This window comes from Mus caroli, chromosome 17, assembly GCF_900094665.2.
Source record: "Mus caroli chromosome 17, CAROLI_EIJ_v1.1, whole genome shotgun sequence".
NCBI lineage: Eukaryota > Metazoa > Chordata > Mammalia > Rodentia > Muridae > Mus > Mus caroli.
The window spans coordinates 24,050,624-24,064,079 of record NC_034586.1 but is presented as its reverse complement, the minus strand read 5'-3'; the positions used below and the strand labels follow the sequence as shown (position 1 = coordinate 24,064,079).

The 13,456-nt window shown below is 54.4% G+C and overlaps 2 protein-coding genes across 3 annotated transcripts in view; both read right to left on the bottom strand.

Annotated features, from left to right (window-relative positions):
• Def6 (DEF6 guanine nucleotide exchange factor) overlaps nucleotides 1–2,476 on the bottom strand; it is a 20,447-nt gene extending 17,971 nt beyond the window's left edge. Inside the window, exon 1 of the mRNA XM_021186211.1 lies at nucleotides 2,322–2,476. Within this exon, the coding sequence (XP_021041870.1) occupies nucleotides 2,322–2,417 (96 nt within the window). The 5' untranslated portion in view covers nucleotides 2,418–2,476. The remainder of the gene's footprint in view (nucleotides 1–2,321) is intronic.
• Nucleotides 2,477–4,344: 1,868 nt separating this feature from the next.
• The window catches only part of Znf76 (zinc finger protein 76), a 28,921-nt gene continuing 19,809 nt past the window's right edge, over nucleotides 4,345–13,456 (bottom strand). For both annotated transcript variants that reach the window (XM_021186212.2, XM_021186213.2), the window contains exons 5-14: nucleotides 12,245–12,444; nucleotides 10,236–10,352; nucleotides 9,948–10,023; nucleotides 9,314–9,439; nucleotides 8,999–9,178; nucleotides 8,090–8,323; nucleotides 7,840–8,003; nucleotides 7,188–7,352; nucleotides 5,666–5,779; nucleotides 4,345–5,120 (exon numbers count right to left, since the gene is read on the bottom strand). In XM_021186212.2, the coding sequence (XP_021041871.1) occupies nucleotides 5,022–5,120; nucleotides 5,666–5,779; nucleotides 7,188–7,352; nucleotides 7,840–8,003; nucleotides 8,090–8,323; nucleotides 8,999–9,178; nucleotides 9,314–9,439; nucleotides 9,948–10,023; nucleotides 10,236–10,352; nucleotides 12,245–12,444 (1,475 nt within the window). In that variant the 3' untranslated portion in view covers nucleotides 4,345–5,021. The remainder of the gene's footprint in view (nucleotides 5,121–5,665; nucleotides 5,780–7,187; nucleotides 7,353–7,839; nucleotides 8,004–8,089; nucleotides 8,324–8,998; nucleotides 9,179–9,313; nucleotides 9,440–9,947; nucleotides 10,024–10,235; nucleotides 10,353–12,244; nucleotides 12,445–13,456) is intronic.

Sequence of the window (13,456 nt, the reverse complement as noted above, 5' to 3'; positions counted from 1 at the left end):
TCTTCTTCTTCTTCTTCTTCTTCTTCTTCTTCTTCTTCTTCTTCTTCTTCTTCTTCTTCTTCTTCTTCTTCTTCTTCTTCTTCTTTCTCCTCCTCCTCCTCCTCCTTCTTTCTTCTTCTCCTCCTCCTTCTTTTCTCCTTCTTCTTTTTTCTTTTCTTTTCTTTTCTTTTCTTTTCTTTTCTTTTCTTTTCTTTTCTTTTTTTTTGAGACAATCCCTGGAGTGTCCTGCTTCAACCTCAAGTCCTGGGATCACAGGTGTGCCACCACATCCAGGTGTGTCCCACCTGGGCTTTTCTCAGCCCAGCCCCTCCCCCTCTTCCTCTGGCCTCCCCAGGATGCACCAGGCCAACCAAAGCAGCCTTCCATGAGCATTCAGACGGGGAGAAGAGGCGACTCAGACTCAGTGTGATCTAGGGTTGGGGGGTTATACAGTTTCCTGCCTGTCCCCAACAGAGGCCACCAAGGCTGTGAACCATATTCTTAAGACCAGCTAAGCCCGAGCCCTCACCCCTATATCCACAGGAGACTGGGTGTACCCTGCTGGCGTATCTCTGTTCTCTGCTTCTTCCTCCACCTTCTGACCACTTCTCCATTCCTCCTCTCTGACTCTCCCCACCTCCAGCAATGTCATTACTTCCCTCCCAGCCCAGCATCCACCACATTGGCCCAGGTGGGGGGAAACCCTTCCCTCACATGCAAGGGTCCTGACATTTCTGCCTCCCATTCACATGGCCCCAAAACTCTCAGTGTTAGTTTGAGAGCAGACAGGTTTCCTGTCAGGCAGGTGTGACATTTACTGTTTCTGGCCAGAGATGTCATCACAAGAGGGCTGGATTCGAGCTGGGAGGTGCACAGTTTAAGGGTATGTGTGCTCAGAGGATCTTCCCCAGAAATTCTCAACCTGTGGGCGTTGGGGAGTGGGAGTGGGGCAGGAAGGGGGCTGGTCAGAAGCTAACAGGCGGGGGGGGGCTCTACCTTCCTGACTGATGACACCAAGGGCTGCACACTATGCACACAAGGCACACAGAGAGCCTGGAGAGGGGTCAGAAGTCACAGAGAGGGAACATAGTATCTTGGGAGCAAGAAGCCATGTGGTGGAGTACTAAAGAGACAGGGTTCGGGGGAAGGTGTGTGGGGGGCACAGTTTCTACAGGATTGGTGTCTGGATGACCTGTTTTTCTTTCTGGGCAGAACTCAACTCGGTGACAAGAGCTGGACGGACATGGGAAGGGATAACCTTGCCTCTCTAGGGAACCAGAGGTGGTACTGGACTCTCTTTCCTGGGGAAGTAGAACCTTAGTCATTAGATGCTTCCAAAGCCAGCTCAGCTGGGTAGATGGAGCTGGCTAGAGCTTCTAAGTTCATAGGACCCAGCTTTAGCAATGTCGGAGTTGAGACAGAGGTGGGCCAGGCCTGTTCTGTCCCATCTGCCTCCCAGGGTTCCTGTCATGGTTGTGATCAGTGGAAATTGTAAATACCCAGACTTTGAGGGGAGAGTCGGAGGCAGACACAGCCTCCTGTGGCGCTCCAGGTAAAGTATTTACAGACAGTGACTGAATCCCTAGCAGGGTCAGAGGGTTGAGGCTACTCTGACACTTGGCCCAACACTCCCTGGCTCCAGCAGCCTAGACATCTGCTGGTTTCTCCTACATTCTCCCCTGGGAAAAAGACACCTACCCAGGAAGGAGAGAGCTCCTTCCGCTCCTTGGAACTGTCTAGGCCTAATGGATTTAAGATGATGGGGGTGAGTACAGTGTATGTGTGTGGTCACGGAAGAGATTTTCTCAGGCCCGGCTTCCCCGACACCCTCAGCCTGAGGTCTCAAGGTATAAGATAAATCTCCCAACCTGTTCTGTTCCTGCGCTGATAGGTGGCCCACGTTACCGCTTGCTTCAAGTCGCCAGCTTGCTTTGCAAATGGAGGAGGCTCTCAGAGCCAAGGGCAAGCACTAACTGTCTTTCTTCAAAGCCATGAGGGAGCCACAGGGAGGAGCAGGGTACGTGCCCAAGCATGACGCTGGGGAACCCACAAGGAGCCCGGGAAGGGGCCTGGCTACTCAATCTTGGAACCTCGTGATGCCACCTCTACTGTCTGTCCAGTCAGGGTACTTGGTTCTAGACAGTGGCTTCTGGTGGCACGAGCCCTCTGGGGAGCATCCACTGAGCTACGCTGCCTTTGTGGCCCCGTCAGCGCTCCACCCCGGGCCAGGGCTGCTGGATGGCAAGGTGTCTGCCAGTAGCAAAGGCTTCCGTGGCTGACTCTCTGGGGTGGGAGCTGGCATGTTGAGTCAGCCTCCCCCGAACCCCAAGGATGCCGCTCACCTTGAGTTGGGACTTGGAGACCTTGCCGCTCTTCTCCACGTCCAGTGCAGTGAAGGCGTACCAGATAGACTTGAGCAGCTCCTTGCGCAGGGCCATGGCTGAGGCGCCCGCCCCAGCCCAGGGGCGGCTCTGACACCAAGATCCGGTTTCAGGAAATGCAAACGGCTGCAGACCGCAGAGAGGCCCTGGTGCAGAGCGGAGCGAGAGCTCCACCTGCCTGCTCCCTCTTGCTTCCAGGGCCTGGCCAGCTGCTCTCGCCACCCTCTGCTTCCTTGCGAGGGTCCAGGGTTGATCCTCCCAGAGCTGGAGCCCTCCTTTGGGGCCTGGCTCCCTCAGCACAGATAGTCACTTTAGAATCCTGCTTGCCTCAGGACCTTCCCAGGCTCCCAGTGGTAGCTCTAGAGAGAGGAAGCAGGCCCTTCCAGACTTGGAGGGACACAGGATCAGGAGCCAAGCTTAACAAGTGGAAGCGATTGGATGAGTTAGCCCCAACAGTCTACTCTTAGTACGTTCCTACCTCACAGAGCTGTGTGGGTGCCTGAGACTGGACAGAAAGAAAACTGTAGGCCCGGGACAGGACATTTCTTTAGAGCCACCCAGCAGGAGCTCAGTGCAGAGTTCTACCCAAGCAAAAGAAGCCTAGCCGAGGAAGGACAGAGCCAGCCGCTTCTCCGCTTCTCCACGACGGGGTGCCTTGGCAGTTTGGTTTGCCCTTTCCCCCTCCCCGGGCCTTGGCTCTAAAAGAAACTTCAGAATACTGCCCACTTTGTACTTGATGGCTTTCAAGACACCAGAGCCTGTATTTAGGCACACGGGGTGACCTTGACAGTGGGGCTCACCTCAGAAATCCAGGCAGGGGCAGGGCAGGCCAGGGGCAGAGCCCTCTTCAGCAGCCTCCGCTTCTTCAGAGGCATTGCCCACACAGATCATGGTGGCCATTAAATTTCAATGAAGTCTGTGGAAGCTAATTCTGGAGTTGTGCCCCACCCACCCACCTACTCACTCACAGGGACGAATACCCAGCCCCTGCACTTACAGAGACAGGGCTGATGTCCAGAGTAAGCAGCAAACAGGCTGTGGAGACACACTATAGCTCCTCATTTGGAATTCTAGAACCTTGGGATGAGTTTGAGACCACCTAGGCTATGAAGGACAGTTCTGTCTCAAAAAACAAACTATAAAAAAGCCCAGTAGTGGCGCCTTTGATCTCAGCTCTCTCGGGAGGCAGAGGAGGCAGATCTCTGATTTTGGGGCCAGTCTGGTCCACAGAATGAGTTCTAGGACAGCCAGGGACAAAAGAGGGGGGGGGGGAGAAGAGGAAGAAGAGGAGGAGGAGGAGAGAAAAGATCCCAGCTGAGCAACAGCAAATGAGGGCTTCCTGGTATCCCAGGAGAGGATAATCTTACGCACTTGGTCCCTGATTTCCTGGCTCTGTCGGCAGCTCATGAGGATGAGGAGGAGGGAGGGAGAGGCTCCCGCAGTTCCTACAGTGTTCCTACACAGCTGTGGTTAGCGTTATAGCTGCTCTTCATGAGGTGCCAGAACCTGTCCTGCTGTGGCTGTTCTGGCCTTCTGATGTTCTTTATATGGGGGTTCTTTAGCGGGGTCCCCCCGTGTCTTTGGGATCTCACAGCATGAACTTAGACATCCTGCCCCCTAACTGGGTTACAGAGTCGGGATGTTAGCACTGGGAAGAAGTCACTGGAACCTTGGTGAGGTTGTGTGTAGTGATGGTGGCAGAGAAGGAAGGGTCCAGGCTCTGTTCAATGATGGCAAGGCAGAAGACCCAGAACTCTGCCAGCCCAGGCATTACCCCAGATTCAGCCACAGCCCAGGAAGAAGCACAGCCACCACTCAGGTCCTGTTTGGCGTAGGTGTGGGCAAAAGCCTACCAGCGGGTCCCAGAGCTCACCTCTCCTAGGGCGGAATTCCGCCTGGGTGGGCGCTGAGGCGCTGAGGCGCCGCAGGGCTAGGGAGGCAGGCTGGAGCTTGGGCCCGGCACTGAATGATGGAGGAGCCCAGGTGGAAACTTGCAACTTTTATTAAATACTCATCCGCCCGTCTGCCACCACCACCCAGAGCAGGAAAAAAAATTATCAAAATAGGATTAAAAACCCAAACCACAAAACAAATGAAACCCAGTCCCCAGCAGTCCGGGTACAGGCCACTCGCTTGCCTCTCTGCCACAGACAAGCGAGGAGGCACCTTCACTCCAGCCACAGGCCCCTGAGGAATTAATTCTGACTGTGGTGGTGGGAAGTCCCTGGTGCCAAGTGGCTAGGCATCTCGGCCACCGTAGCCCCAGGAGACAGTTATTGCTGGGAGGCGCTGGGCTGAAAGCTGTCAGCCTTTCCCCTGGTGGTACTAGCAGCCAGGGTGGAGGCCAGTCCTCGTCCACCTAGTCACCACCTCCCTGAGGAAGGGAGTGGACAGAGCAGGAAGAATATCCTTCCAAGGGAGGGACGCAGGGGTGTGGCAGCCTGGTGACCAAGCTCAGTGTCCACTGTCTGCTGCCTGGCCCTCATCTTGGGTGTAGCCCACAGACCTTTCCACTAGAGGCCATTTTCCTGTTGCCTCATCACCCCTGAGGCCTATGTGGCCATCTTCTTGGGGTCAGCTGTGGCTGGGGGCCCCGGAGGCAGGGCTGCCTGTGAGCATGGTGCCTTCTCCAGTGTGGTGTGGGAGCTGGTCCTCTTGGGCTCAGCAGCCGCTCTCTGTGGTTTCCAGGGTCACAGCCCCTTGCTGCATAGCAGCAGTGGCTACGCTTATGGCCTCCTCCAGGGTCTGCTGGTCCTCCAGCTGTGGAGAGGTGCAGCAGGGGGAGAGGTCAGTTCCTCCCTTCCAGACCCCACAGACCTGTGTGCTCCACCCACTCTCTTGGTTGGTTTGGTTTTTGAGACAGGGTTTCTCTGTGTAGCCCTGGCTGTCCTGAAACTCACTCTGTAGTGAGTGGCCTCAAACTCAGAGATCCACCTGCCTCTGCCTCCCAAGTGCTGGGATTAAAGGCTCTTTCTTATTAGGGCTCTACTAGAGGAAAATGCCCTGGTAAAGAGTCCTATTAGGCACGTCCTGGGCAGACCACAGGCTACTCTGTGTTAAACATCAGCTGGCTCACAGAACAGCAACTGGCTGGAAAACGCCTTAGAGAGAATTCGCTCCAGCTTCTCTGTCTCCCAGGTGAAGAGAAAGACTAAGCCTGAAGCACAGGTGCTGCCTCAGCCACCCCAAGGTGAAGGACTCCCCAGTCTCCCTGTATAGGCAGAGAGGGCCTGAGCTCTCCCTCAGTGCCCACGCCTCCCCACCACTCCCTTTCAGGCTCCCTCTCCCTCCAGTCTTCAGCCCACCTGCACTGCGATGTGTGTTCCGTTGGCTGTGGCCAACAGCGCCACCTGTTGGTGATGAAGAGATGCCACGCTTGAGTCCTCAGTCACCAAGGCCCCAGAGGTAATGATTGTGACCTGGAGACACACAAGCAGAAGACCTTGCACCTGCTCCATGGCTGGGGGCAGCACAGACAGGAAGGACAAGGTCACTGCGCTGTGCAAGTGATTATGACTGCATTTTTCTCTTTAGTTTGCACGATTTTCTTGCAGGCTGTCAGGGTGGTAGAGACAACACTGGGGACTGAACTTAAGGGACTTGGTGTTCAGAGCCACCAAGCTACCCCCAGTCCTTCCCATGCTTTGTGGTTTTGAGTAAGCTGTCCAGGCTGACCCTGAGCTGTCTTAGTCCTAAATCGCAGGGAGTACACCTACGGCAGACACGCTGCCTGGAGCTGCCTGCCAAAGGCTTTTAAGGATGAAGGTTGCTGAGGGGACTCGTTTTTTGATTTTTTTTTTTTAAAGATTTATTTATTTATTTTATGTAAGTACACTGTAGCTGTCTTCAGACACTCCAGAAGAGGGCGCCAGATCTCGTTACGGATGGTTGTGAGCCACCATGTGGTTGCTGGGATTTGAACTCTGGACCTTCGGAAGAACAGTCGGGTACTCTTACCCACTGAGCCATCTCACCAGCCCGATTTTTTGTTTTTTAAAATTTATTTATTTATTATTTGTAAGTACACTGTAGCTGTCTTCAGAGACCCCAGAAGAGGGCATCAGATCTCATTACAGATGGTTGTGAGCCATCATGTGGTTGCTGGGATTTGAACTCATGACCTTTGGAAGAGCAGTCGGTGCTCTTAACCTCTGAGCCATCTCTCCAGCCCTAAGGGAATGGTTTTGTTTGTTGTTTGAGACACGGTCTCTCTTTGTGGTCCTAGAAATTGTTATAACATAGATCAGGCTGGCCTTGAACTCACAGATGCTTTCCTGCCTCTGCTTCCAGAGTGATGGGATTAAAGGTGTGTACCACCACACCTGGCCTTTGAGGGGAGACTTTAAAGTCTGGGTGGTTGGGGGCTGGTGAGATAGCTCAGTGGTTAAGAGCATCAGCTGCTCTTCCAAAGGTCCTGAGTTCAAATCCCAGCAACCACATGGTGGCTCACAACCATCTATAATGAAATCTGATGCTATCTTCTGGAGTGTCTGAAGATAGCTACAGTGTACTTACATATAATAATTAATTAATTAAAAAAGTCTGGGTGGTTGAGTCTTGGGAACTGAACCTAGGGCTTCATACATGCCAGATGGCAGCTCCATGACTGAGCTGTACCCCATACCTTGCTTAGCCCAGACTGACCTTAAAGTTGTGGTCCTCGTGCCTTAGCTACAACTACAGGCTCATACCACTAGGCCTGGCAGGGAGACTTTTTATGGTGTCTTTGTCTCATATGAAATCTTGGATGGTTTGGTCTGTGCATGTAATGCCCTCCAACCCCCATGACAAGGTTACACAGAGAACAAGGAAAGTGCCTGGTCATACGGGCTGAGTCTGCGTGCCATCGGCGCTGACCATGGTGACCGTGTGTGCACCAGATGTGGCCAGTTCTTCGTGATGACCGGGGATGGTGAGGGTGGTGCTGCCGTGCTGTGTCACTACACTGATGGCACTTCCCAGGGCCTGCAGGTCTTCTGGAGACAGGCTGACCTGCAGACAGGAGGGACATGAGCTGGAGACAGGGGAGGGAGCACTGGGTTTGGGCACTGGCACAGCGCAGGGCCACGGCTACAGAAGCAGCAGCAAGGCCTCTCTCTGGCACTTGTACCTCCCACTATTTTGCCTCTGTAACCCCCTGCATGCAGGTCAGGGTCTCCACCTAGCGTGCCTTCCTCTTCACCCTAGTAGAAAGAGGCACACTAGACAATGAGGTATGGCCAAGGGGCAAGGTACTCTGTGGCCACAACACTGGCAGACTTTTGACTTCAAGACCCTCGAGACCTGATGTGACCCCACTTAAGTACATGCATGTCATTCAGATGAGCACACTGGGAGGAGCAGGGCTGGGTGACACACTGGTCCCCTCAGATGCAGCTCTCTAAAGTCCATAAAGGCAAAACAGGTGCCTGGGTGGAGGTGAGGCTGAGGACCTCAGGGGCCATTGGGAGACCGGTCCACCCATCCCCAGGGCTTCTACCTGCTGGGTACCGTCCTGAGTGATCAGAGCCACCTGAGGGGGCCCATCCTCCTCCGTCACCATGGCTACTTGGGTTGGGATGGCACTGCTCTCTTCCTTCACTTCCGAAAGGTAAGCAATGTGGGTTGGTTTGGGCGGGGGGCTTTCCTCAGCAGCAGAGGCGGCTAGGAAAAGAGAGCCTAGACTGTTACCCGCTGCTAGATGTCCGGAGAGGCTCTGTGGCCCTGCCTCCCGCTCTCTGCTCCCTCACCCTCCAGCTGCTGCTGCTCATACAGGGCCTGTTCACTCTCCTCCGTGGCCTCCAGTTCCCCGTGCGCGCTGCGCTTGTGCATGGCCAGGGTGGAGGTCTGCCGGTAGGTCTTGCCGCAGCTACTGCACGTGTAGGGCTTGCAGTGTGTGTGCACCACGTGGTGTTTGTACAGGCTCGAGTACTCCGTAAAGCGCTTTCCGCAGCCTGGCACCGTGCAAACGTATGGCTTCTCCCCTGGGGACACTGGGCTGTGAGGGGGGTGGGAACTGGGGCTGGCAAGGGGGAAGCTAAGGGGATAGGGTTGGGGACAGGACTGGTGTCAGGAAAGCCAGGGGAAAGGGCTGAGAACTGAGACTCGGGGACAGGAGTTGGGGAAGATGGCCTGTGGAAGACAGGAGGGCACGAGATTGGGACCTCCGCACCCAGAGACAAGGTGGAGAGAGTAAGGGGCACGTAGAGAAGGGGAGTGAGGGCAGACACTGCAATGGTGGGGTGTGGGGCTAAGAATTGCAGGTATAAGAGGAGAGACAGTGGGGTAAAGAACACAATGTCAGGATGGGAGAAATGGCTGAGAGATGATGGGAAGCTAGACAGGGGTTGGCACTGGAGACTGGACCCCAGAGTCTCGTGCAGAGTAGATGCTTGAAGGAGACGCAGGTGACATTTTCATCCAAGTGCGGCTAGGAGCTGTCCTACTCTACTGAGGTGAACAGGACTGTAGGACTAGACCCAGCTACCAATGGGGGCACTGCTCATGGTAGGTGAGACAGCATTTGGGGTACCCACCCCAGCCCAGCCAGGAGTGGCTGGCTGGCAGAGAAGGCTGGAGCTGAGAGGTCCCCGATCAGAAGCCCACAGAAGGGGGAGGTGGGGTCTGGGGAGGGGCTCCTCACACACCAGCTGGCCCACCTGTATGGATGCGCACGTGATTCTTGTAGTTGGTGGCGCTGGTGAAGCCACGGCCACAGTGGGGCTCGGGGCAGGTGTAGGGCCGCTCGCCTGTGTGGGTGCGCACATGTACCTTGCGGATATTTGATGTGGTGAAGGAGCGGCCACAGCCCTCAAAAGGGCACCGGAATGGGCGCTCACCTGTGCAGACAGGGGATTGAGGGACAGCTCAGGAGGGCCAGAGCCAAGAAGAGACAGCTCTGGGCTCTGGGCCTCAATCTGAAAAGCAGAGTGAACCCCTGGCCCCTGGGGATGGGGTGGCAGGGCCCAGCCTACCTGTGTGGGTCCGCACGTGTTTCTGCAGGTCCCCTGAGGTCTTGAAGGCTTTGCTGCACAGCTCCTCTGGGCACTTGTATGGTTTCTCACCCGTGTGAGTACGAACATGACTTTTTAGCCCATAGCCTGTCCATGTGTGGTGGGATATAAGAAGAGTGGTCAGCGGAGCCTCGTCCCTGCTTGCCTGCCTGCTTGCCTGCCTGCCTTAGAGGCTCTCTATCCTAAGTGATGTTCCAGGATGCTCCACAGGCTCAGGACAGCCTCTGACCCATCCTGCCAAGGAAAAGCCCACAGTGCCCTGGGACGCTTTATAAGGCCAGATGGAGACATTCTAGAATATGAATCTCAGAGGGAGCCTAGAGAAGCTGAGCCCGAGGGCCCTTGTTTCCCATAGCAAACAAAGCCAGAGAAGCCACAGGCTTCAGTAGCCTACAGCTGGTGGCTGCCAGAGCTGATACAAGAGACAGGCCTCTCTCCTGTGCCCCAGCCTCTTCCGAAGGCACTTCAGGCACCTCAGTGGTCTTTCTGGGACAGCACAGTCTGTGCTTGGCCACCTTTGTAGAGGTCCCCAAGTAGATCTAGAACCCTTTGCTGTCAACTGATTTCAGACCTTGTCTTCATCCAGATGTGTTACCTGTTGCAAAGGCCTTTCCACAGCTCGGGAAGTCACACCTGTATGGACGGTCCCCTGTGTGAGCTCGTTCGTGGACCTGCGAGGGAAAGCAAACCCGTAGCTCAGGGATGGGACTGGCTGAGTCCGCTGGTTCTCTTCCCTCCCACACTCTGTGTCCCAGCTTCCTATGTGGACACTTCTCTGCATGTGCCTCTTCCCTCCTGCAGGTGACATGGGGCAAGGGCCAGGGTGGCGCCAGAACAGTCTTACAGGGAAGAGGCGGGGCTCAAAGCCACCTGCCAGCCTTACCTTTAAGTGATGGGCAGTGGTGTAGAGACGACCACAGCCCTTGTAGCCACAGCGGAAAGCTCGGTCTCCAACCTGCTGCCCTTTGCCATTGTGGGAAGCAGGGCTATCGTGCAGAACCTGAGGGGAAAAAACAACGCTGGGCGTGGTGGCGTACTCCTTTAATCCCAGCACTTGGGAGGCAGAGGCAGGCGGATTTCTGAGTTTGAGGCCAGCCTGATCTACAGAGTGAGTTCCAGGACAGCCAGGGTTACACAGAGAAACCCTGTCTCGAAAAACCAAAAAAACCAAAAAACCAAAAAACAACTATCTTAGTGTTTCTATATGTACTCCCCAGGGGATGAGAGGGAGGACACAAGACCCAGCTGAGAGCCTAAGACCCGAAGAACAGAATTAATCCTGCACGGGGCAGGAACAGAGAAGCAGAGAGCTCAGTTTCCCAGCACAAGCAAAATCCCCCGGGGAAAGAAAGGAAGTGGCATGGGAGGGGCTTTAAATCTCAAAGGCCACACCCAGTGGCACACCTCTTGCTGCCACTTTTAAATGTTCCCAGTGTCACCAACTGGGAACCAAGGGTTCAAACACTCATCCAAGCCCCACAGCATAGCTCCTGTGGCCAAAGGCTGGACTCGGGTGGTTCTGGAAGGGAGGGGACAAAACTGGAACTCCTTTTGATAAATTGATTTTTTTATTAGTGTATGTATACACACATATGTATATACATAGATGTATGTGAGAGAGTGCACCTGAGGCAGAGAAACACATCTAGACAGGGACAGCTAGCAGACTCCTCGAGGCTGGCATGAAGTCCTGGTGCAGCCCTGATGGAGCAGGGAGGCTGGGTGTTCAGGGCATCTAGCAGAATCTCCTGGGTAGCAGGGTTGCCCTGAGCTAGGCTGAGTTAGAACCCCTGCTGACCATACACCTAGGAGGCTGGGGCTGATCAGCATGTCTTCTTCTCCCCGAAGGAGACCCTGCTGCGGAGCAAGCACCATGATCATGGGCTGGAGTCACGGGTGGAAGTGACTTCTGAAATCACCTGGTTCCACTCAGCTCACTTACCCACGGCTGGAGTAGGTGGTGGCAGAGCCAGCCCTGACCTCGAGGCTCTTGCTTTTGATAAAGCCTAGTTCTCTTTCTGTCTCACATCTGGCCTTTAACATACCCTACAGCACAGGGGCTGAAAGGAGGTGTAGCCCGAGGGGCTTGTAAATTTTGTGCTTCCTTTTGAAGAGACATAAAATTTTCCTCTTTTAGAGGAAAACTAAGAAACTTAGAAAACTAAGCCCTCCCGGCTTGCAGGTTTGTTGGTGTTTGGTTAACTCTGCCCCATCCATCCAAGGCTCTGTGGTCTATCCTTGACTCACAGGTCTCTGTCCTCAGCAGGTAACCAGGGCTTCTCTCATCAGGCTCCCTTTCCCAGAGCCCCAGCAGCTCTGGTGCACAGGCCTGCTCACTACCTGCTGGCTTTATTCCCCAGTGTCTAAGTCAGTCTCAGAGAAGCAATAAATATAGCGGCATCTTACTTCACTGGATGGGAAAACTAATGAAAAGGCACAGGCAGAGCTTTCCCAATGTGCAGAGATTATCACTGCAGCTTGAGGTGGCTGGCGCTCACTTCCTGCCCCTCAGAAGCCGCTGTCCTTACAGCAGCCTTCCCTTCTCAGCCAGCAAAACAAGAGTCAGTGCACAGCTGTCTGTCTGTCTGTCATGGCCCCAGTGAGGGGAAAGGAGAGAAGAGCAGTGGGAGGCGCGGGGGCAGACGGGCTGAGGAGGAGCTGGGGCGGATGGGCTGAGGCCAGGGTAGCCCAGTGTGAGCCCAAGCCACTGTTTTCTAGAGGGTGAAATTGTTTTGGTTTGAGATAGGATCTTGTGTGGTTCAAAATGGCTTTAAGCTCCTTTCTCCACATGCCAAGGACTGGGATTCTAGCATGGACCACTACCCTTGGCCAGACAAGTAGGGTTTTGGCAGCGCCAAGAGGTGGTGGGCAGGCGGTAGAGCAGGTGCTCACCTTGCTGGCATACTGCTCCAGGGCCACCACTGTGTCCGCGCCGAAGCCTTCCTCATCGTCCGCTGCCAGGTCCTCCAAGCCCACCTCTGTGTGCACAGCCAGGATGGTGCTGTCCGACGGCGCAGATACAGGGTGATGAATGTAGGCAGTGGAACCGTCCTCCAGCTGGACAGCTTCCAGGGCGCTGGGGTCATAGCCCTCTACAGGGCACACGAGGTTAGGCCTGATAGCTCACGGGGACACTCAGCTGAGACCCTGGCTTTACATGATGATCGGAGAGTACACCAGAGGGGAGCCGTGCGGAGTCAATTCAGGGGGCCTCATTGTGGTGACTTCCTCTCGTTGGTCCAACTGGGACTGCCTCTCACAAGCACAAGGCCTCCCAGGGCACACTAACCAGATTCTCCCAAGGGCTTCCTGCCCAGACACTGGCCAGTCCCCACCCCACTTCATTTGGTCTTAGGATGAAAACCCAAATCTCTATTCTGATGGGCTGGACTCACCCTGGCCCTGGCTCTCATCTCCTTGCTGGGTCTCCCAGCCCTATTGCTCCAATAAAGGTTACCTCCCGCACTGGCTGGTCCTACCCTGCCACTCCTCTTTCCTAAGCTCCCGGATGCTTAGACAGTGGATAATTGACCTCACGTGGCTCTATTCAATGGAATGTTGGAGCTGTGAAAAGCTGGGCATCCCTGAATGTCTCTGAATGGGCATCAGCTAAAAACTGATGCAAAACAAAATGTTCAGTGAACCTGGGGCATTTCTGAGGGGCTGCTAGTGTTGTGTCACGTGACCTCACGTGTTCAGCCTCAATTCTGAACATGGCACACACACTTTGCATTCTGCATGCTATCAAGCCACACAACACAAACCAACTGCCGCTGAAACACCTCAGATCTGATTCTGTGTTATTTGCACGCACTTTCTACTCTTACAGAATCATTATTGTTTAACGGAAAATAATAATATAGTATTTTCCTAAAGTCACTGCTCAACAAGAATCAAATCAGTCTACTTTTGGGCTATATTATGCTATAGGTTTGATTTTTAAAAATTGCAGTTTGGGCCGGGCATGGTGGCACAGTCCTTTAATCCCAGCACTTGGGAGGCAGGGGCAGGCGGATTTCTGAGTTCGAGGCCAGCCTGGTCTACAAAGTGAGTTCCAGGACAGCCAGGGCTATACAGAGAAACCCTATCTCGAAAAAACCAAAA